This window comes from Suillus paluster (genome assembly GCF_016628075.1).
Source record: "Suillus paluster strain FC165 chromosome Unknown EDB91scaffold_63, whole genome shotgun sequence".
Classification (NCBI taxonomy): Eukaryota; Fungi; Basidiomycota; class Agaricomycetes; order Boletales; family Suillaceae; genus Suillus; species Suillus paluster.
In genome coordinates, this window is record NW_024537623.1 from 51,586 (window position 1) to 72,129 (window position 20,544).

Sequence of the window (20,544 nt, forward strand, 5' to 3'; positions counted from 1 at the left end):
TGAATCCCTTATATAACCGGGTCTATAAATTATCAATATTCAATAACCGGTTATGCACTGCTTGTTTCATGATTGCTAGAACTCATCTCCTAGCCATCACCCGCGCCATGTCTACCGCATCAACGGTACCGCTATCAGCGTTTTCTGCTTGTGAAGTATCAGACGCTCTCATCAAACTAGGATCTCCAAACGGAGGACACATCCCAGACGTCCATATACACTCCCCGTCTTCCCAAGTCAAGATCTGCGCACCCGCATACACAGTTCAAATGGTCCTAGCATCAGACAAATCAGCCCCAAAACTATCCTCCCATTTCGTAGACACCGCAACCCCAGGTTCTGTCATCGTCATCGACGCCCCGCCTCGTTCAGTTTGTTCTCCTACCCGATTTATCTCCGATCCCCCGCTCATACCCTTTGCGCAGAAGCAAAGAATGCTGTTTGGGGTGGTCTGATGACTGCTGGCGCACAAGCTAGGGGAGCTGTTGGCGTTGTCATCTCTGGACGATGCAGAGACCTCGCTGAGCATCGCGCAGCGGATTTCCCGGTGTTTGCTCGTGGACATTCGACGGTTGGGCAGTCCCCTTTCGTACGCCCATCTGCTGTCAATGTTACTCTCAATATTCGTCCCAAAGACGTGGGTGAAGGTCCAGACGCGTTTGCATCTGTTGCTGTGATACCGGGGGATTGGATTGTTGCAGACGAAGATGGTGTTGTGTGCGTGCCAGTGGGTATGGTAGACAAGGTCGTGGAGCTTGCTAAGAAGGGGCAGGAGGTTGATGCTAGGTGTATGGCTGATATCAAAGCTGGCAAGGGTGTCCAGGCGTCTTTCAAGGAGCACAGGGGCAAGTAGAAACACGCCGCTGTCCCCAATACCCATCAATATATTCGAAGACTTGTTCATACTACAGGCCTCACAAGACGGGGCTACGAGCATTGCACAGCTAGTAGTATGACAGGCCTCATGAGATGCCGCGGTTTGCTGATACGGTAATGCGCCGAAAAGAAGTCCGGCACATGAGGACAACATGGGGATATAAAGTATAAAAAGTAACAATACCCTAATCATCATAACAGCCACCAAGAACACACCAGCCCACCGATGCGCTTCCTGAAGCTTACCTCCCGCAAAGTATCCATGCCCATGACAGGGCCTGCCTCTCGCAAAGTATCCCTGCCCGTGACGGGACTTGCACCTGAAGAGTGCCGCAATGTGTCCCTGCCCATGACGGAACCCGCGCCTGAAGAGTGCCACAATGTATCCCTGCCCCATGACGGGACCCGCGCCTGAAGAGTGCCACAATGTATCCCCGCTCATGACGAGATCCGCGCCTGAAGAGTGAGTCTTCGACTCTTCTCCCATGATGTACATTGACCCTTCATCATATTTTGCAGCAATGGTCCTATCAACTTCACGCCTCAGATTGCACAGATGTTGAACGGATCTCCATATGAATATGGTACCTTTGCCGTGGTCTATAGGCATACTATCAAATCCAGCAATGGCGAAATGGAGGTCTGTAGATCAGACTAACCCAAGCTCATGAATCATCTATTTAATATCCCTCGGGCCATCAGGTCGCAGTGAAGGTGTTCCAGATTGATTTTACGAGAGATGTGGAGAAATATACAAAAGTCAGTCTTGTAACTAGAGTGTGCCACCGACTCAATTTGCAATGGTCTATGTAGATGTTTCGTCGGGAACTCGAACTGTGGCTTAGACTGAAACACGCGGCTATCGTGCCGCTACTTGGCATCGCAAACGTCGACTCTCCATTTCCAGCTCTCGTTTCCCAATGGATGGCGTCTGGGACGTTATATATGTATTTCGAGCAAGGTACGATTGCCCTTTCCTCTAAAGTCAAATTGGCGAGTCCCTCGTTTACAACAGCAGACTGACCAGCCGCTCATCGATTCTATGCCACCAGGCCATGGGCGTTGCTAATGGCCTCAAGTATCGTTCGTAAATCTCTATTACGTCACCATTTTCGCCCTTGATTCTTGTCCAGTTCACTCGAAGAATGTCGTTCACGGAGACCTTCATCCGGTATGTACGGTCGTCTCTCTGTATAATGTTGCACTCATTTGTAAGCCTCAGGCGAATGTGCTCATAGATGATTCTGGAAATGCACGTCTCACGGATTTCGGTCTCGCAACAGTCGCAGGGGGCATGGAGTTGCAGTTGTCCGCATCGACCGTGAGCCGCGAGTTGGATTCTCGATGGGGTGCGCCTGAAGTCATTCGAATCGAGGATGATCGTTGTCCTGAAAGGCCTAATTTCAAGAGTGATATCTATTCATTTGGTAGTATCATGTTCTTTGTGCGATCTCTGTATCTTCTGCAGCTCTATCCTAAGTGTTTCTCTCTCAGATCGTCTCAGGGAATGTACCATGGAAAGAGAAGAAATCCTCTCAAATCTGTATCGCATTGTCAAAGAGAACCATACATGCGCGTCCCGACAACATCCTTGACGATCATTGGGACTTGATTCAAAGCTTGCTGGTCTTGGGACGCATGGGATCGCCCTGGAGCAGCAGAAGTCGTTGAAAAGTTGCAGTCAATGTACTACTATATTCTGGTCTAAGGTTCCGACTACTGGTAATAGGGAAGGTCTGTCTGACCATTGTCTTCAATCATACATGACTCGCGCACCCACTTCGTAGGCCCTCATTCAGTTTTTTCTCCTTCCGTTCTATCTCCTGACCCCACGTCCTTCGCGTAAAAGCAAAGAATGCAGTTTGGGGTGGTCTGATGACTGCAGGTGCATAAGTTAGGGCAGCAGTCGGCGTTGTTATCTCGGGACGAGGTAGAGACCTACCTCGCTGAACATCGCGCAGCGGATTTTCCGGTGTTTGTCAATAAGTTAAATTGCACGTGCCAGACATTCGACGGCTGGGCAGTCCCCTTTCGTATGCCCGTCTGCTGTCAACGTTACCCTCAATATTCGTCCCAAAGATGCCGGCGAAGGTCCAGACGCGTTTGCGTGCCGGTGGATATGGTAGACAAGGTCGTGGAGCTTGCTAAGAAGGGACAGGATGTTGATGCTAGGATGGCTGATATCAAAACTGGATTTTAAGGGCGTTCAGGCATCTCTCAAGAGGGGCAAGTAGAAACACGCTACTGTATTCAACGCGCACACATACATTATTTATTTACACAGAAGGTTTCGTTCGTGGAGTCGGATTGCTGCCATTGGCACGATACGACGACCTTAAATGAATCCAGCGTTGGATCAGGCGGCGGGCGAGAGGCTTGATGTTTACAAGGGGGGCAGTTGTACGATTCGCCACCTTCTTCCAACTTGCTTCTGATAGAATTACATCCTCTCACAAACTAGCAACTGGGAGCAGCTGCAGCATGATCAGTGTCACACATCCAGCTTTCCAGGATGTCGTCGAGTCGGACGAACCTGAACTCAGATGTCCTCTGTACTGGGGATAAAATCATAGACAATGAATTATTGTATACTCGATATCACACCCTCAATTGTTAGAAAAAGTTCGTTGTTATCAAGGGCTAGAAGTATTGATGAATCGTGAGCTACAAGGATGGAAAAGGCTAGAGGCTCAGGCACGTAGGCAATGTTGCCAGCACGTCCCATGCGCCATGCGGCTTAAATCAAGCTCGACATGTCTTCTGGGAATGACTAATGTAGTCCAAGGATTATAAGAAAATGCCTTCCGTGAAGCAGGTGGTACCCAGAATAGGAGTCGACGATTGGGTCCTAACATCCACCCGTCATCTCCTAGCACAAAGGAGGTCGACCTGCGGTCATAATGTGAAGTGCCTCGGAGTAGCTGGGCAGCGTTGAATAGTACATGGGTTGACCTGGACTGAGAAGCGAATGAAGTCGTTCGAACGTGGGATGCATGACGTAACCATCATGTGAAGATACCTGGACAATCTTTCTCGGCCCACTCCTGCAATGGCTGCCCAACCACTGCATACCAGACCCGGATAGTGTGATCCCACGAACTAGACACAATGCGAGTGCCATCCGGAGAGAATGAGACCGAGCAAATCGAACGAGTGTGCCCCCGCAATGGCTCTCCAACTTGTTTCCCTGTCGCTGTGTCCCACAGCCGGACAGTTCCATCGTCCGAACCGGTTACGATGCGAGTCCCATCAGGTGAAAATGAGACTGAGTTGACCCATTGAGTGTGCCCCCGCAAGGGCTCACCCACTGGCTGCGCCGTCGCTGCATCCCACAGCCGGACAGTATGATCCTTCGAACCTAGTCACGATGCGAGTCCCAGTCCGGCGAGAACGAGGACTGAGCTAACCAAACCAGTGTGCCCCCGCAAAGGCTCACAGACTGACTGTCCCCGTCGCTGCATCCCACAGCCGTACAGTGTCATCATCTGCACCAGTTACAATGCGAGTGCCATCCGGCGAGAATGAGACTGAGTTAACGGAATCAGTGTGCCCCTCCAAGGGCTCACCCACTGGCTGCCCCGTCGCTGCATCCCACAGCCGGACAGTCTGATCCCACGATGCAGTCGCGATACGAGTCCCATCAGGCGAGAATGAGACTGAGTTGACCCGACCAGTGTGTCCCCGCAAGGGCTCACCCACTGGCTGCAAAGTTGCTGAATCCCACAGGCGGACAGTCTTATCCAAAGAACCAGACACGATGCGAGTGCCGTCCGGCGAAAACAAGACCGAGTAAACCCAACCAGTGTGCCCCCGCAAGGGCTCACCAACTGGCTGCCCTGTGACTGCATCACACAGCCGGATAGTTGTATCTCCCGAGCCAGAGACAATGCGAGTCCCATCTGGCGAGAACGAACAGGCTGAGCTAACCCCAATAGTGTGCCCCCGCTCAGGCTCACTGAATGGATGTCCTGTTACTGAATTCCACAGTCGGACAGTTTTATCGTCCGAACCAGTGACGATGCGAGTACCATCCGGCGAGAACGCGACTGAGTTAACCGAATCAGTGTGCCCCAACAAGGCTCACCAATTGGCTGCCCCGTTGCTGCATCCCACAGCCCCACGACCTTATCCGAAGAACCAGTCACGATGCGAGTCCCATCCGGCGAGAACGAGACTGACTTGATCCACAGATTGTCGATCTGCAAGGGATTACCGACTGGTTGCCCTGTTTCTGCATCCCACAGCCGCACGGCATCACGCCATGAGCTAGTCGCAATACGAGTCCCATCTGGCGAGAACGAGACAGAGGTAACCGATAATGTGTGCCCCCGCATGGGTTTAGTGACTGGCTGCCTCGTCGCTACATCCCACAGCCGGACAGTTTTATCATCCGAACCAGTAACGATGCGTGCTCCATCTGGTGAGAATGAGACTGAGTTAACCGAATCAGTGTGCCCCCGGAAGGGCTCACCAACTGGTTGCCCTGTTGCTGTATCCCACAGTCGGACAGTTTTATCCTTCGAACCAGTCACGATGCGAGTTCCATCCGGCGAGAACGAGACTGAGGAAACTGAATGAATGTGCCCCCGCAAGGGGTCACCAACCGGCTGCCCTGTCGCTGCATCCCACAGCCGAACAGTCTGGTCCCAGGAACCAGACACAATGCGAGTGCCATCCGGCGAAAACGAGACTGAGCTAACTCCATCAGTGTGGCCCCGCAAAGGATCACCGACTGATTGTCCCGTTGCTGCATCCCACAGCCGGACAGTCTTATCCTTCGAACCAGTCACGATGCGAGTCCCGTCCGGCGAGAACGAGACTGATAGCACGCAATCCGTATGCCCTCTGAGCACGCTCTGAGCAGCCGGCCAATGCAAATCATGACCAGATACTAGACGAAGGGTATTCGGAAAACTTGCAACGAATTTTGTAGATATCGTCGAGTTGACGGGCGAGAACGGCAGCGCTGATACGTATAGATGTGGTGTGCTGTGTGAAATGATGCCGCCGAAGATTTGAATGAATCTCTGCACGTCCATTGCAGTCGTTGAGACATCTTTGTATACGGAATGCCTCTGGCGTTACACGTCAGCGTGTCTCCGGGAGCGCTCGGTAACCGTGTGCTTACCTTCAGCCACTGAGCAATGAGCGGAAGCGCAGCAACTGCGCCGCCGAGTGCGTTGGTAAGGCCGAGTACTTCGAGCCAGAAGAGTAGTCGCTCGTGCTCGAAGAGTGATTTTACTTCCTTTGCGAGCTCCATGTCCAAGTCCTTTGTTTGTACGTGCGCAGCCCAGAATCTACAGGCATAGGATAGGTGTGGGGGAATGCATTTTTCAACTCGTTCTCGCAGCCCAGGATCTTCGCAATTAGGGAGATATGAAGACTTCAAATCACAGATATTGAAGGAAAGTCCATGTTCCATCACTCGCAGTGACGCAAAAGCAAGGTCACGTTGCACCTTGGAAACATCGACGAAGAACTCTCCACTGCATTCGGGGTCTGTCAGGAACTCGCGAAATGATGTATGAAGGGGGCGTATAGGGGTATAGGTTAGTGGTGCCGCTGAGGAGGGAACCCATGCATTTGACCATAAGCTCCACCTCGTGACGGTTGCTTTCATCGGTGAAATGGGACCTCATAGCAATCAGGGAATCTGACGAGAGTGGTTCGGCTGTAGCAAGTATTTGTCCTATCACGGAACGAAATGTCGCGAGCGCTTTCGTGCGCAGGACCTGCTGGTGCTTGACATTTGTGGATTTATCCCTGTGCATAATCTCTGTCAAAATGAAGCGGTATATGTCATACAACAACATGCTGCGCTCGACAGGATCGCGGGACACCACAACATTGAAGCAATCAAGTGAAGATGAGCCGGGAAGGGGATCTTTGATGTATTCGCAAGCAAGACGTGCCCATTCGAAAAGTCCGTCGGCTTTCTCAGCGAGGGCTGCAAACTCTCGGATCCCAAAATCCGAGAGCCCTTCCAGCTTCTTCGACACGTAAGCGTAGATGTCGCGCTCCGTAATTTCTGGCGGAATTTCGTCCATGGACATCCGCTGAATATGCTGAGCACCGGCAAACTCATCATCAATGTCACGTAGCGGGCGTGAAGTAACGATAAACCGGAAGTTGGGAGGGAGTTCAGTGATTTGGGGAACATTCGGGTTCTGAAGTTTACCGGCAAGAATACGGAGAAGGTCCCTTCGCGTCTCAACTCTGCCACTCTCGTCCAGTCCGTCAATCGCAATCACGACAGGTCCTACGGTTGAACCTGAGAGCTTTCCTAGTGGTTCCATAATAAGCTTCTGCCACTGCTGGACAACTATCCACTGTATTCTTGAGCGCACTGTCATTCTGAACTGCATCTGCCAATGCTCGTCTCATCTCCGGATCGCGGTCAGCCAGGTCGAGGCCAATGGTAGAAAAAACCTTTTCGTGGCGACGGTCGGCTTCTCGGTGGCGGTCGAAACAGTAACATGAACCAAGCCCTCCTACGTCGTTGAACCAGGTAGCAATTGTATGAGCAATAGCTGATTTACCCTTGCCTGCAGGACCAGATAGCCACAGCACGCGCGGAACAGCATCTCCACTACTGTAGATCCATTCCGTGATCTGGGAGAGAATCTCCTTGCGCGTCCCTGGTAGGCATTGCTTCCTGGTATCTCGTCCGGCACCCACTGCGTAAGTCATACCACTGAGGTCGAGTATTTCGCCTAAAAAGGTATGAGTAAATGTCGGGTCAGGAGCACTGCGGAATCCTTACCCGCACGATGGACGAAGATAGCTACGTCCCGAGTAACCTGGTCCCGGAAATTTTGCATGAGCCCATCTAACACATCATTGTACCGTTGAATCGTATTATCTGTTTCTGAAAAAAAGTCCTTTCCAAGCCTCTTCCCTATTATCATGGTAGATGATTGAGCATGTGCAAAATGCGATAGCTTTTTGGAGACTCACAAAAGTTCTTGGTGTTTGAATAATCTCTGATAAAATGGGCACATTTAAGAGTCTGGTGAGATATCTGTGCAAGGACACTGTGCATGGACGCAATTTGGCCAAGTGTCTCGTCTCGTATTATGAAACTGTAAACTTGACCTAACTTGAGGATAAGACGATGGACTGCTTGGTCGCGATCCGATTGAGCGAGAACAATCTGCGCGGATAACCGTTGAGTAGGAGATAGAACTCAGGGCAAAACTAAACGTACTTTTGATGCATAAGACAGCACGCCCAGAGCCATCTTTACATATGGATGTATCTATGGAATGAGATTAGTTCGGTTTCATCGAGAAGGAAGGGGCCGTACATCCGTGATCTTCCGATAACAGTGTCGAAGATCCTGAGGGGTTGGAGATATGTGTCCTGGATTTCGTCTGCAGTGGCTAGATCCGCTGGTGCATTTTGGGTAGTAGACGTTGCAGTTCTCGCAAGTCCCCAAAGTGGATGCATGCGATCTACGGCCTCGCGGGCATCCCGAAGTGACTTGTCGACCGATTTAGAATCGGTACCTTCCTGCACACCAGCAGGGGCGTCTTGAACCTGATGTGGTGGATCCTGTCCGTCTCTAAGATAAGTGAAGGACTGTGATAACGAGTTGGCGCACGTACATTTATATTCTGAGTCGACGAATCACCTTCACGATAGACGTTCCTGAGAGGGATGCGGCTGCGGGAGCGCTCGAAGCTCTTCTGTTTAATGTCAGCCTTAATCCAGGGCGCTCAGCATCCACGTCGAGTCTCAACGTACAAAAAAACTGTTTGGTCAAATTCAAACCACTCTGAGCCTTCTGCACGATTCTGCGCTGGGGTCGGTTCTGGACGAAGGATGTCCAAATCGGTGTTTCACGAATTTCATGAGTCCTGATCGAAAGTGATCCTTATGATCCACGTACCGAATTTTCACCAGCGATTGCTTCGCTGGATCTATAGGCTTCTGGAGGAGCATCCCGCCCCGATTGTCTCGTACGGGACTGGTATGGGTTATTGTCATCGCTCATTATAGTTGACGTTGTGGAACAGTCCGAACGATAGTTGGGTGCAAGAAGTAGCTGGAGAAAGAGTGAGTCCCACGTTGTTTAGATAACAGCGTCCACACGCCCGACCGCAGGCCTCGAGGCAATATTTGGTGCAGTGTTGGCTTGCAGCGCATGTTTGGTGGGCGCTTAGGTACGGAATTCCGGGAAATGATCGCGGACATGAGTGGCCCGGATCCTCAGGACGCCGCAGTGTATTGAATTTGTAGGTGTTTCGTACAGTCCGCTGTCCCAGCGCTATGGGATCATTGTGCGCATGATACTGAAGTAGATATGTGAAAAGGGCGTTGCGGAGGCGGCTGGGTGCGGGGTAGCAAGGTGAAAGGTTGAGGTTGACACTTCCGTGTGTGCCACTTGCGCTTCTTTGTAAATTTTGAGTTCTCATCACCTTGGTCACTCCTGGAGCAGATATGCGAGTCTCAGAGCGCCGCCTGACTCAGCCTTGCGACTCTTGTATCACCCATACCCGTCATTTAGCACACTGCGAGGGAATAAATAGAAACCAGTGTATTTCGTAGTGCGAACAATATTAGCAAAGTGGTGAAAACGATAGAAGTACACAGCCACGAAAAAGTCGATCGAAGTCGTTTGTCCCAGGCCCGAGGTACAAGAGCTTGTACCTCCATGCTGTTACTTGGTGTATTCCTCGACGAGTCGACTTGAGCGCGGCTGACAGCGAGACGCAGAGTACAAGTGGGAATTGGCGGAACAGGGTAACCGCCGGGAGCTTCGGATCCTAACAAGGTCACACAAACATCTACCTTCAACCTCCTTCAACCTTCACCCAGGCCACACGTGACAAGAAGAACTCTGTGTAATTTGTACTGCTTACTCGGCGTTTCAAAGTCCGGACTTGAGCTCCGTATTTAAAAGAAGTGAGTTGATGCTGAGATCTGAGATCTGAGACATCACCGTTATCATCCTCGAAGGTGACCCACGTCACCGATACCTTTATACTGTCCTTCTCGATGCCTTGTCCATATGCAAAAAACTTTATGTCTTCTACTCGGTGCATCGACAAAACAACTGGTTCACCACATTTCCTTAAGGCCTTCCATTCAGCTCATCGTCGATCCACGTCGCTTGTCATTGTTTAGAAAGTGGGCTACTCTACATGCGATCTTGCTACATGTTCGTTTTATGATATCCATGCTCTATCCACAAGTCGTCAATATAAAGGTCCTCCTGTCCTTCCGCACCCCGCGTGAAATACGTGTCCGTCAAACTTCACTCGAAAAGAACTGGCACTGTCGGCCGTCCGAGCTGTCATCCAATAGATCTATGTATAGCGTTAGGGCGATACCACGAACCCTCTATATGTATCCACTTCAATCTACCGTGTTCCCTGCTCATGTTGTACTCCATCGCCTCGAGGTCGGCGATTAGAGTCAGAGAACCAGGTCTATCTCAATTCGGAAGATAGGATATCGGGGCGCACTCAATGAATTTCGTCTCCATGGACTCACTCTTTATTCCAATAGCTCGGGCAATGCAACCCATCATGGACTGGATTGCATGCCTCCAACGTTACTCCATGACTCGCGATTCGCTTTTCGCCTGGTACCGAATATCGAGAAAGTCGGAACTGTGGCGAAAGTCCATTAAGCGGATGAGTGAGACGTATATATTGAAGGAGGTCGAGAAAGAGTACCCGAACGCTGAGGGAGAACTGCCTCCGCACAACAGCTTTGTGAATTTCACATCTAAAAGTGCTAAACACCGCCTAGTCCATCAAATACACCCGTTTACCCGATACAATTTTATATTTCGCGAACCGCAGACGACTTTTTGACACTGGTGATAATTCATCCAATATCACTGCGACCTTTGGAAGGTCATCTGTCGTTGTGATACAGCTGCAGCAACATGAATAACATTTCCTGTGCATGAGCAAGTCGCGCTTTGACCGTTTTCTGCCGCCCAACAACTTCAACGGACGGGGGTGACTTGCTTGTGCCCTAGGATGAACTCGTGCACCCAGAACGTTCTAAACGAAGAAAAGTGCGTGAAGTTCAGTAGTTATTGAAGATCAATAGCAGAGCTACAATGTGTCCACATCGCAGAGTGCCGATCAAGATGGTTCACTTACGCGCGCACTAGCATTCATATGTTGTGTTCCCTCAGTCTTCTACTTATCTGAGATCGAGGGATTACTTTACTTCAATCGGCAACACCGACCCCTTGTGATAAAGGCACGAGTAGATGTGTTCTATGGTACGTCTACAAGAAACTATAAAGTACGAACTTAGAGATATGATACAGGGCACAGGTGCCTCTAGACTACAGAATTGTCCGACATAGAATACCTCAATGGACATGAATTGGATGGGAAAAAAACTACGATGTATAGGATTCGATAAGGCTGCGGATGGTCTCCCGAGATCGCGACGCACTTGGATCATCGGGGAGTGAAGTAATACATGCGTGATTGGAGAACTGCATCCCAAGGCGTTCAAGTTCTCCCTTGTTGTTCGTCCACCAGTCATCCATGTCTGTCGGATAGCCCTCCAGACCGTTGACCACCGCAGCAATTGGTACGCCGCTAGTGGAACTGACAATGTCGGTGAAATATTTATAATCCCTAGATGCTCGCTGAACACTTGGTCCCCCCATGCAATACAGCAGAAGATGCACCCCACCGTCCCTGTGCAGCTTCCTATACGATGATTTTAGTTGCCATTTTGCAACAAGTCTCCGGAAGAAACCCATCGGCGCAATGGAGGAAACTTCCCAAAGTCTGAAGCGGCGTCCTCTAAGGTTAACTTCGTGGGTGGTATGTTTCAGCATGGAATGAGGTGCATCCGGCGATGTGTCTGCAACGGTTTGCCCGATGATCAATTTAATGATGGACATTTTGTCAACTCCGGTCTCCCCAAACAGCAATACGTTCAAAGGGCCCAAAGGAGGCTTATTGCATGAGTGGATGAGTACGTGTGAAACAATGTAACGATAAGCGCTCACCGACGTCGATACTCCGAAGGAGGGTTGGGGGTTTTCGGTATTGGAACTCAACAAATCCAGTGTCGCAGGACTCGGTATGTCTTCCTCACGCTGGGTTGGATGCGTGACACCATCGGACGCGGTTTTCTCTGCATCAGACATGTCCGAGGATGCCCGTTGATGACTCCCCTCTACTCTGCGAGCGGCCGTGTCCTGTTGGAGTAAGAGTTCGGCCCCGCATGAAGAGACAGTAGACCTACACCGTCTGTCGAAGCCTCTACAAAGTCCGAGACCATTGAGGCAGATGGTCTAGCAGACGCATCGGCTGGCAAACACTGTTGGATCTCATTGGAACTCGACAAATCCGATGTCTCAGGATTCGGTATGTCCTGCTCGCGCTGGGTTGGATGCATGGCCTGAATCAAATATATCAGAATTTGCCACAGATCGAGATACTTGGGCTGTCGAACCTGCAAGTCGTCAATCCCAAACTGATCGATGTATTCAAGGACTTTTTCGGCACTCGGACGATCCTTTGGGTTCCAAGACCAGCATTTTTGGATTAAGCTCCACGGACCATTAGGGATATTTCCGGGACGTGTGGGAGTGGCCTTCTTCCCCAGCTCAATGTAGATGTGACGCAAGTTTTTCTTCTCTTTCCATGGTATATCCCCCGAGATGATCTGGGTGGAAAAGGCTTAGGTGGCGGCGACAGAGCAATGAAAGAGATCGCACAAAGAAAATGACGCTACCAAGGGAATATATATCGCTCATGAAAGTCGGTCGTGCGAGGTCTTGCTCTATTCCAAGGACTTCAGGCGCACGCCATCGAGGATTCAATTCACGTGTCACAGTTGTCGTGCTCAATTGCAACTGAAGGTCCCCTACAACTGTGGCGAGACCGAAATCTGTGAGACGTGGATGCCCTGAGCCATCGATCAGCACATTTCCCTGAGGCGTACAAATGAGTGCGATATCTACAAAGAGATGACCATACATACGGGGTGAAGGTTTCCGTGAACGACATTCTCCGAGAAAACTGGGTAAGCATCAATAACAAGAATAACGCCTAGATCAAAATTGACGAACGATAGTTGATGCCATCAGCGACGCCCTTGGCCTAGTAGCATGTGAATCGATGAACGCTTGTTAAAATGAATGAGGGACCCACCAATTCAACTCTAGCGGAAACAGCAAGGGTTGTGGCTCGTTTCTCGATGTATTCATTCAATGCCCCGGAAGACATCCATTCAGAAACGAGAGCCGACAACGGAGAATCGACTTTTGCGATGCCAAGTAGCGGCACGATATAAGTCGACCTACTGAGCTTAAGCCACACGGCGAGTTCCCGACGCATGGCCTACGATGCATTACATAGACCATTGAAGGTGTGGAGTGACGTGTCATTCGAGTCTGCACACCACAATTAAGTAGAAGACTTACGCTATCGTCTTTCCCCTCAGATCTCTTAGGATCCACCACGAACACCTTCACTGCAACCTTGTAGATATTAGATGCACAATTGACTAGCTCGGGTCACTCAAACAGACGGTCACAAACCTCCACTGTTTTGCCTTTGTCTTCGCTGATGGTATGCCGATAAACTTTGCACAAGGAACTACACGCCACTGGATCGGATTTGAGCTTGATTTGAGACGTGAAGTCGCGAATAGTATGATTACTGCGGAAATTGTCCGTGAGATGATATATGTCAGTTATGGGAGTGGACTCGCTCTTCAAGTATATTTTCCCCCATGACTCGGACGTTGCTGTTGTGACAAGTGGTCGTATGCAACGAGCCCAGTGAGATATCAAGTTATGCACTTGCCAATTCTTGGGTTTACTTATAAGAAGGGCAGCCACGCCACACTATAAGCATCGCGTGCGCGAGGCAACTTGAAGACGTTAATATATGCCTCGCACTGGGGTGCGCGTCACCACATGTTCACTTACTCAGGGTGTACCCATGTGCATATGGCTGTGAAATAGGCCAGTGGCTGACTTTCACGATGTGCCAAGAGCTACTACCAAACCGCTTGAGGCCAGAGCTGCCACACTTGATCGAGGACAACATACCTAGTCGGTCTGCAGAAAACTATTACATTTTCCAAAGCCCTCATTACACGAGTTTCGCCTCCTGTATCAATATGATGGAATAATTCATTCCTCGAGGCGACACAAACAACAGGGTCTGCAGCATGGCTGCCAGGCATTCTTACAAACCCCGGGGCTGAGTGGCTTGCATCAACCTACATTGATTCAGTCTTCCCGAAACCCGCTTCCTGCAAAGTAGTCTTACCCCGGCCATGATGGTACTTGCGCCTGAAGAGTGAGTCCTCTCAAGCTCCCATAATGTGCCTTGACAAATTGACCCTTCATCATCTTTTGCAGCGATACTCCTAGTGACTTCATATCTCAAAATTCCGAGATGTTGAAGCTTGTATATCCATGTGCATCTGGATCCTTTGGCGTGGTTTACAATGGGGGTTTATCTGATTAACCTAAGAATCGTCCATTTAATGTCCATCAGGTCGCAGTGAAGGTATTCAAGACTGATCCTAGGAGAATGACATGGAGGGATGGTGGATGCGGAACCATGCAGAATTAGAGAGATACTGAATTGTCGTGCAGGGGCATGCATGCGTAACGACGCTGACGGAGGCGGATGCAGAGTACGGGGCATCGAGGGAAGCAGTGCGTAACCTGATCCGGGAGAATGCGATTATGCCAGTGTTGGTGGTAGAAACAGAGGGGGCTAGTCAGCGCGGTCATGCAACGGTTCAGGTTACTTACAGATCGGGAGGAGAAGACACTGCAGAAGAAACTCGATATTCTGTGCGGGATGAAGAGAGGGTTGTCTTCGAAGGTCGCAAAGACAATCTTGTACATGTAGCCCCATGGGCTTACTGCTGGGGACTACTCCGATCGCGCAACGCAGGGTCGAGAGCGTTCCCATTGGCATGTCTTATCCGTCGATTAGGATACGGTAAATCGCCTGGTTGGAGGTCGTAGAATCGGTGGAGAAGGTATGGAATCGTGCTTTCGCCTGCACCGGATTCGGGACTCTGAAAGAGATGTTGTGGAGCGCGGGGGTTTGATGGTCATAGGAGGAGTCGTTTTCTGTGGGAGGTTAGGGTGAGTTGTGGAATGAGAAGAGAGAGTTGCGCACCGAATTCGATTTCGCTGTTTTCGACCAGCGGATCGTTTGCGTCCGACGCATCGATTACCTCGGTAGGCTCAGCAGACGAGGCTTTTATTGGTGACGCGGTATACGCCCCCGAGGTTCGAGAAGGAAGTAGAGCTAATGTTGTTAGAGAACATCAGCTTTCTACCACATCAAGGGTACACGAGAGAGGGAGTACGCAGCTGCACATGATAAGTGATGGACAAAGACAAATTCACTGGTATTGCTTTGGCCCCTCGTTATGCACGGCTCGACGATCAAGACACCGACCAGGAGGCCGGAGGTTACTACGGCGAGCGTTTGCAAGATCAGTTGGTTAAGAGAACTGTGGGAGTACGGTCAGTGTTTGTATTTAGAATGTGATCATTACAAGTATCACTCATGGACAACCCTCCTCTCCAATGTCTCCAACCGCCTCATACTATTACTTCTCCCCATCGACATGTTCAACCATCTCGTAATTGAGCAGATAGTCCATAGTGGATCCCGCAGGCTATCTGTGCCCATGCAATCAGGATCAACGAAAATTGACAAGTACAGCGCAGAGGAGGACATAGGATATGAGGTAAGGCTACAGGCTGGAACTGAATGCGGGCCCAAAGGGAACGGCGCCGGGGGTTTGAAGGTGCTGATGAGCACGCCGAGGGTGAGGGGAAGTAAGGCATTGACAATGCGTCGAGAGCGAGGATGAGCAGACGAATCGACTAAGAAGTATCAAGGAAGGTAACGGGTTGCATATGGAATCGGGAACTTGAGGCCCAGAGATGAGTAAGTAACGTAATCAACCAATAAACTTCGTCCAAACGTTCAAACGTTCATCTTCTAGGTCTGACATGTTCGAGACTTGGAGAAACACGCGTGCGCTGCGCAACGCTCAGAGTACTTATGGCCGCGTGGTACGTCGCACACGCCCACCGGGTGATCGCACAAATTCGAACAGATTTATGTTCTAGTCCACTATAGTAGTTCTACGACAGCGGCCTGGATGATGGCCTTGTCCACCTCGTGTCACCTTCGGTGGATGTTCCTGGAGCTCCAAGTAGCCTCGCAAGCCCTTATTGGAAGGAGCGACTATCTTCCTTTTTCTATAGGGCTAGCTATCAGGGCGAACCTCGCACGTCGAGCATGGAAGTCCTCGCATTCCAATCTTGTTCGTGCAAGCCTCGTACCATTCTTCTCAACCAGAGCGTTTCTGCGAGCTTTGCACAGTCTACGAGGTTAGTAGTATGGCCTTGTTAGGTTCAAGGCCTCATAAGACGCCGCGTTTTTTTCTGATACGGTAATCCGCCGAAAAGAAGTCCGGCACATGAGGACAACATGAGGATATAAATCAATGTATATAAAGCAATGAAAAAGCACCGTAATCGAAATAACGGCCCACCAAGAACCCACCAGCCCACTGATGTCCTTCCTGAAACCCGCCTCCCGCAAAGGGTCCCTTCCCATGACAGGGTCCGCGCCCAAAGAGTGAGTCTTCTCCCATAATGTGCATTGACCTTTCATCATATTTTGCAGCGATACTCCTATTGATTTTACGTCTCAAATTTCTAAGATGTTGAAACGCGGATCTCCATGTGCAACTGGTTCCTTTGGCGTGGTTCATCGGTGTGTTATTGGCAAGTCCAATAAAAGCAAAAAGGAGGTCTGTAGATGTGACTAACCTGAGTTCATGAATCATCTATCTAATATCCATCGGACCATCAGGTCGCAGTGAAGGTGTTCAAGATTGATGATCAGAGAACTATAGAGAAAATTGGAAACGTCAGTTTTCTAATTGGACTGGTGCCAACTCAAATCACACCTTGCTCAATGTTCAATGTAGGCAATACATCGAGAACTCGTGGTGTGGTTTAGACTGAAACACGCGACTATCGTGCCGCTACTTGGCATCGCAAACGTCGACTCTCCATTTCCGGCTCTTGTGTCTCAATGGATGTCGTCTGGGACGTTAGATATGTACCTCAAGCAAGGTACAATTGCCCTTTCCGCTAAAGTTGAATTGGTGAGTCCCTCGTTTACAACAGTACACTCACCAGCCGTTCATCGATTGTATGATACCAGGCCATGGGCGTCGCTAAAGGCCTCAAATATCGTTCGTAGATCTCTATCACTTCGCCATTTTTGTTGATTCCTATCCAGTTCACTCGCAGAATGTCATTCACGGAGACCTTCATCCAGTATGCACGGTCGTCTCTCTGGAATGTTACACTCATTTGTAAGTCTTAGGGGAATGTGCTCATAGATGATTCGGGAAATGCACGTCTCATAGATTTCGGTCTCGCAACAGTCGCAGGGGACGTGGAGTTGCAGTTGTCCACATTGAGCGTGAACCGCGACTTGGATTCTCGATGGCGTGCACCTGAGGTCATCGGAATCGAGGACAGTGATCATCGTGGTGGAAGGCCTACTTTTAAGAGTGATGTCTATTCATTTGGTGGTATCATGTTCTTTGTGCGATCTCTGTGTTTTGTACAGCTGTATCCTAAGCTTTTCCCTTTCAGATCATCTCGGGGGATATGCCATGGAAGGAGAAGAAACCGCCCCAAATCTGGATCGCTTTGTCGAAGAGAGCCATACATGCGCGTCCCGATAACATCCTTGATGATGATTGGGACTTGATTCAAAGCTGCTGGTCTTGGGACGCAAAGGATCGCCCAGAGGCAGCGGAAGTCATCGGACAACTGCAGTCGACTCACTGCAATATTCTACAGATTCGCTCAAGGTTCCGAGTACTGGTCATTGGGAAGGTCTGTCTGTCCATTGTATTCAAGCAAATGTCCTTACTATTAGGCACCCGCTTTGTAGACCGGTGTTGGAAAATCGTCACTAGTCCACCAGGCATTCAAAATAGATGAAGTAAATACCAAAAGAGTGTTCTTTGTATCACCAAATGGGCGCGTTGTCATCCACAATAGTGAGGCATTCGAAGCCGGTGACAGCAGCAGTTTTGCTGCTGAAAAAGAGTTCGTTGCCCACAGACCCGAGATGCCCTCACTGAAAGACGAAATACATGCCATCTGGTGTGATGCTCTAGCTGCTGCTGCAACCACTGCCATGCTGACACTGTTTGAAGGCTCTGTCTCTCGATTCCTCATGCCGATGGCCGGTCTCTTGAGAGCGGAGTAGAGGAATATCTAAAATCGAGGAAGGCAATCCTGGACAATAGTACGCATTGTTCATATCTCGCCTCTCGTAACTCATGTTCCAAACTGTAATTCCGGTCATCACTGTCTTCACTAAGTATGACATTCTTGTTGACACACTCGAAGCTGTGGAATCGAAAGAATATAATGAAGCTGCATTCGAGTTGCTTAAACGTGACACTTTGATTAAGCTGTGCATCCAGCCACTTAAGGCTGTAGCTGGAAGCGACTTCCCGCACGCATTTGTTTCCGGTGAGGAGCATTCACTTCTCTAGGTTTCGATGCTGACATACCTTGGTAGTGAAGGATGGGTATGAGAGCACTGTGAGACAACTAATTGATCTTACAATCGCAACCGTCGCTCCAGAAGCTGCATTAGTCGCCCAAAGAGTAGATGCTGGTCTTAAAATTAAGGCATCAATCACGTATGCACGATCACCTTCGTTTATGTAAACTACTCATTTCACGCTTGCTTTTCAGTGTCGGCAAGAAAAGTTAGTCTTGTCACAGTCTTCAACGCCTTTTTGACTTTGAATTTTTAGGATATTTAGGATATTGGAGAATGTCCGCGAACTCCTGGAGGTTCACCAAGTGGCACTGTCTTTCTGTGATCTACAAAGACATCATTAACATTTGGAACTTGAATGACCCTCACGGTGTAAGATACATGCTGGGTAAATATCCCAGGCTGCTGACATGTTTTTGCACAGCACTTGGCCGATGACAGGTGTAAAAATTTGATTCTCACAGATCTGGACATTGTCGAGACGTGAGTGAATGTGTGTTTTCGCCATTTGAAACATGCTCAGAATAGCCTATAAACTGATCTAGAGACATTACCTTGTGGCAGATGATGATAACGCACACTGTGCATTTAACATGTATCATGCACATTGTGTTCCTGCTGGCGTCGACAGGGTTCATCTCTCGTCGTGTCATCAAAATTGCTGTGAAAGCCTACGAAGTGGCTGGAAAAGGCAGGGTTCACTCAGCGTTTCAATCACATGTGCCTCTGATCCATAGTGGAGAAGACGAGGTGCTGGAGGAGATTGTTAGATTGATTGAAAGCCACTCTATCAAGGCTGAAGAAGTTCAGGACATGAGGACGAAGATTGGGTCACACATGATGGGGTTGCAACTAGACGAAGAGTGGTGAATGGTGCCTGGGCCTTCATGGTAGTTCTCAGTGATTGCAGTTTCTGTAGCTTGGTACTATGCACTAACACTTATGCTTCACAATGTATATGCACACGCTTACTATCTCGAGTCAAACATTTACAAGTTTAAATTCTCTGACTTGAGTCCTTAAATACAAATTAATATACTCGACGCACGATGCGCATACATGCGTCTATCGTCATCATTCAGTTTGTTCTCCTTCCCGTCCTATCTCCGGACCCTCTCGCTCACCCATCGCGCAGAAGCAAAGTATGCAGTTGGGGTGGTCTAATGACTGCAGGCGCAGAAGCTAGGGGAGCAGTTGGCATTGTCATTTCTGGACGAGAGACCTCGCTGAACATCGCGCAGCAAATTTTCCGGTGTTTGCTTGTGGACATTTGACGGCTGGGCAGTCCCCTATCGTACCTGTCCGCTGTCGATGTTACCCTCAACATTCGTCCCAAAGATGTGGGTGAAGGTCCAGATGTGTTCGCCTCTGATGTTGTGACACAAGAGGATGAAATCGTTACAGACGAAGAGGTTGTAATTTGCGTGTCGGTGGATAGGGTAGATAAGGTCGTGGAACTTGCTAAGAAGGGGCAGGAGGTTTATGCTAGGTATATGGCTGATATAAAAGCTGGAAAGGGCATCTAAGCATCTTTCAAGGAGCAGGCAAGTAGAAACACACCGCTTCGATAGACGCGTACATGCACCACCTAACAGCAATCCTACATCGAGTAGTCATACCGCGTCGTACTACATAGAAAGTTCTGCAAGTTGGCGCATCGACCTTGGCAGACGCAATTACGCTTATGCAGGTCGAATCAAGTAATGCGAATCGGCGGCTATGGGGAATGAATAAGTGTTGAGTCTGAACTCCCACGCAAAGTACTTCTTTATCTCCCCATTTCCCAACCTCCTCGAGGAGAAGGCATGCTCGGTAACGATCTTACAAACATCGTCAACCAACATAATGATATATACGGGTCTGTACAGTGTCCTTATACAATCAGTCTGCGGGCCCTCGAGAGAGGTCTTGAAATTTAGAGGCGGGATGGGCGTTAATGGTAGTGTCCGTTGAGACACGACATGCGTGGATCCGCTCAACGATCGGTGTGGAGATATGGGATGTTGGGAATATTAATCTGCGCTGGGGGAAGTAGGGTTACGAGCGTGTCGACTGCGGGAAAGATGAGTTTTCTGTGATCTGC

The 20,544-nt window shown here is 49.6% G+C and overlaps 7 protein-coding genes across 7 annotated transcripts; 5 read left to right on the forward strand and 2 right to left on the reverse strand.

The window, feature by feature from the left end:
- Positions 1 to 107: 107 nt before the first annotated feature.
- Positions 108 to 853, forward strand: EDB91DRAFT_1058636 (ribonuclease E inhibitor RraA/Dimethylmenaquinone methyltransferase; the record flags this gene model as incomplete). Its single annotated transcript, XM_041314177.1, has 2 exons — positions 108 to 366; positions 426 to 853. 2 exons carry the CDS (start codon positions 108 to 110, stop codon positions 851 to 853), a joined length of 687 nt encoding a protein of 228 aa, XP_041173512.1.
- Positions 854 to 1,689: 836 nt separating this feature from the next.
- On the forward strand, positions 1,690 to 2,488 carry EDB91DRAFT_1058660 (kinase-like domain-containing protein; the record flags this gene model as incomplete). The annotated part of the gene is given in 4 exon segments (XM_041314179.1): positions 1,690 to 1,880; positions 1,895 to 1,959; positions 2,010 to 2,047; positions 2,099 to 2,488. The coding sequence occupies 4 exon segments, from the start codon at positions 1,690 to 1,692 to the stop codon at positions 2,486 to 2,488; spliced, it is 684 nt and encodes a 227-aa protein (XP_041173513.1).
- An 8,567-nt stretch (positions 2,489 to 11,055) lies between these two features.
- Positions 11,056 to 13,699, reverse strand: EDB91DRAFT_1305720 (kinase-like domain-containing protein; the record flags this gene model as incomplete). Its single annotated transcript, XM_041325039.1, has 10 exons — positions 11,056 to 11,815; positions 11,870 to 12,061; positions 12,109 to 12,264; positions 12,319 to 12,531; positions 12,584 to 12,799; positions 12,850 to 12,887; positions 12,938 to 12,968; positions 13,020 to 13,208; positions 13,292 to 13,348; positions 13,409 to 13,699. Coding segments are annotated over 10 exons (1,953 nt in total), but the record flags the coding sequence as incomplete, so codon positions are not given.
- A 1,224-nt stretch (positions 13,700 to 14,923) lies between these two features.
- On the reverse strand, positions 14,924 to 15,973 carry EDB91DRAFT_720603 (uncharacterized protein). The gene is made up of 5 exons (XM_041328195.1): positions 15,586 to 15,973; positions 15,412 to 15,529; positions 15,211 to 15,357; positions 15,018 to 15,149; positions 14,924 to 14,968 (listed from the first exon to the last, which is right to left on the reverse strand). Exons 1-4 carry the CDS (start codon positions 15,695 to 15,697, stop codon positions 15,086 to 15,088), a joined length of 441 nt encoding a protein of 146 aa, XP_041173515.1. The 5' UTR covers positions 15,698 to 15,973; the 3' UTR covers positions 14,924 to 14,968; positions 15,018 to 15,085.
- A 461-nt stretch (positions 15,974 to 16,434) lies between these two features.
- On the forward strand, positions 16,435 to 18,158 carry EDB91DRAFT_1252117 (kinase-like domain-containing protein; the record flags this gene model as incomplete). Its single annotated transcript, XM_041323465.1, has 9 exons — positions 16,435 to 16,499; positions 16,548 to 16,674; positions 16,737 to 16,793; positions 16,855 to 17,034; positions 17,094 to 17,124; positions 17,172 to 17,209; positions 17,259 to 17,483; positions 17,534 to 17,779; positions 17,838 to 18,158. 9 exons carry the CDS (start codon positions 16,435 to 16,437, stop codon positions 18,156 to 18,158), a joined length of 1,290 nt encoding a protein of 429 aa, XP_041173516.1.
- A 73-nt stretch (positions 18,159 to 18,231) lies between these two features.
- On the forward strand, positions 18,232 to 19,331 carry EDB91DRAFT_1252118 (uncharacterized protein; the record flags this gene model as incomplete). Its single annotated transcript, XM_041323466.1, has 6 exons — positions 18,232 to 18,427; positions 18,477 to 18,600; positions 18,656 to 18,669; positions 18,718 to 18,833; positions 18,886 to 18,944; positions 19,007 to 19,331. The coding sequence occupies 6 exons, from the start codon at positions 18,232 to 18,234 to the stop codon at positions 19,329 to 19,331; spliced, it is 834 nt and encodes a 277-aa protein (XP_041173517.1).
- Positions 19,332 to 19,510: 179 nt separating this feature from the next.
- On the forward strand, positions 19,511 to 19,987 carry EDB91DRAFT_1349337 (uncharacterized protein; the record flags this gene model as incomplete). Its single annotated transcript, XM_041326013.1, has 2 exons — positions 19,511 to 19,713; positions 19,747 to 19,987. 2 exons carry the CDS (start codon positions 19,511 to 19,513, stop codon positions 19,985 to 19,987), a joined length of 444 nt encoding a protein of 147 aa, XP_041173518.1.
- Between the last annotated feature and the right edge of the window lie 557 nt (positions 19,988 to 20,544).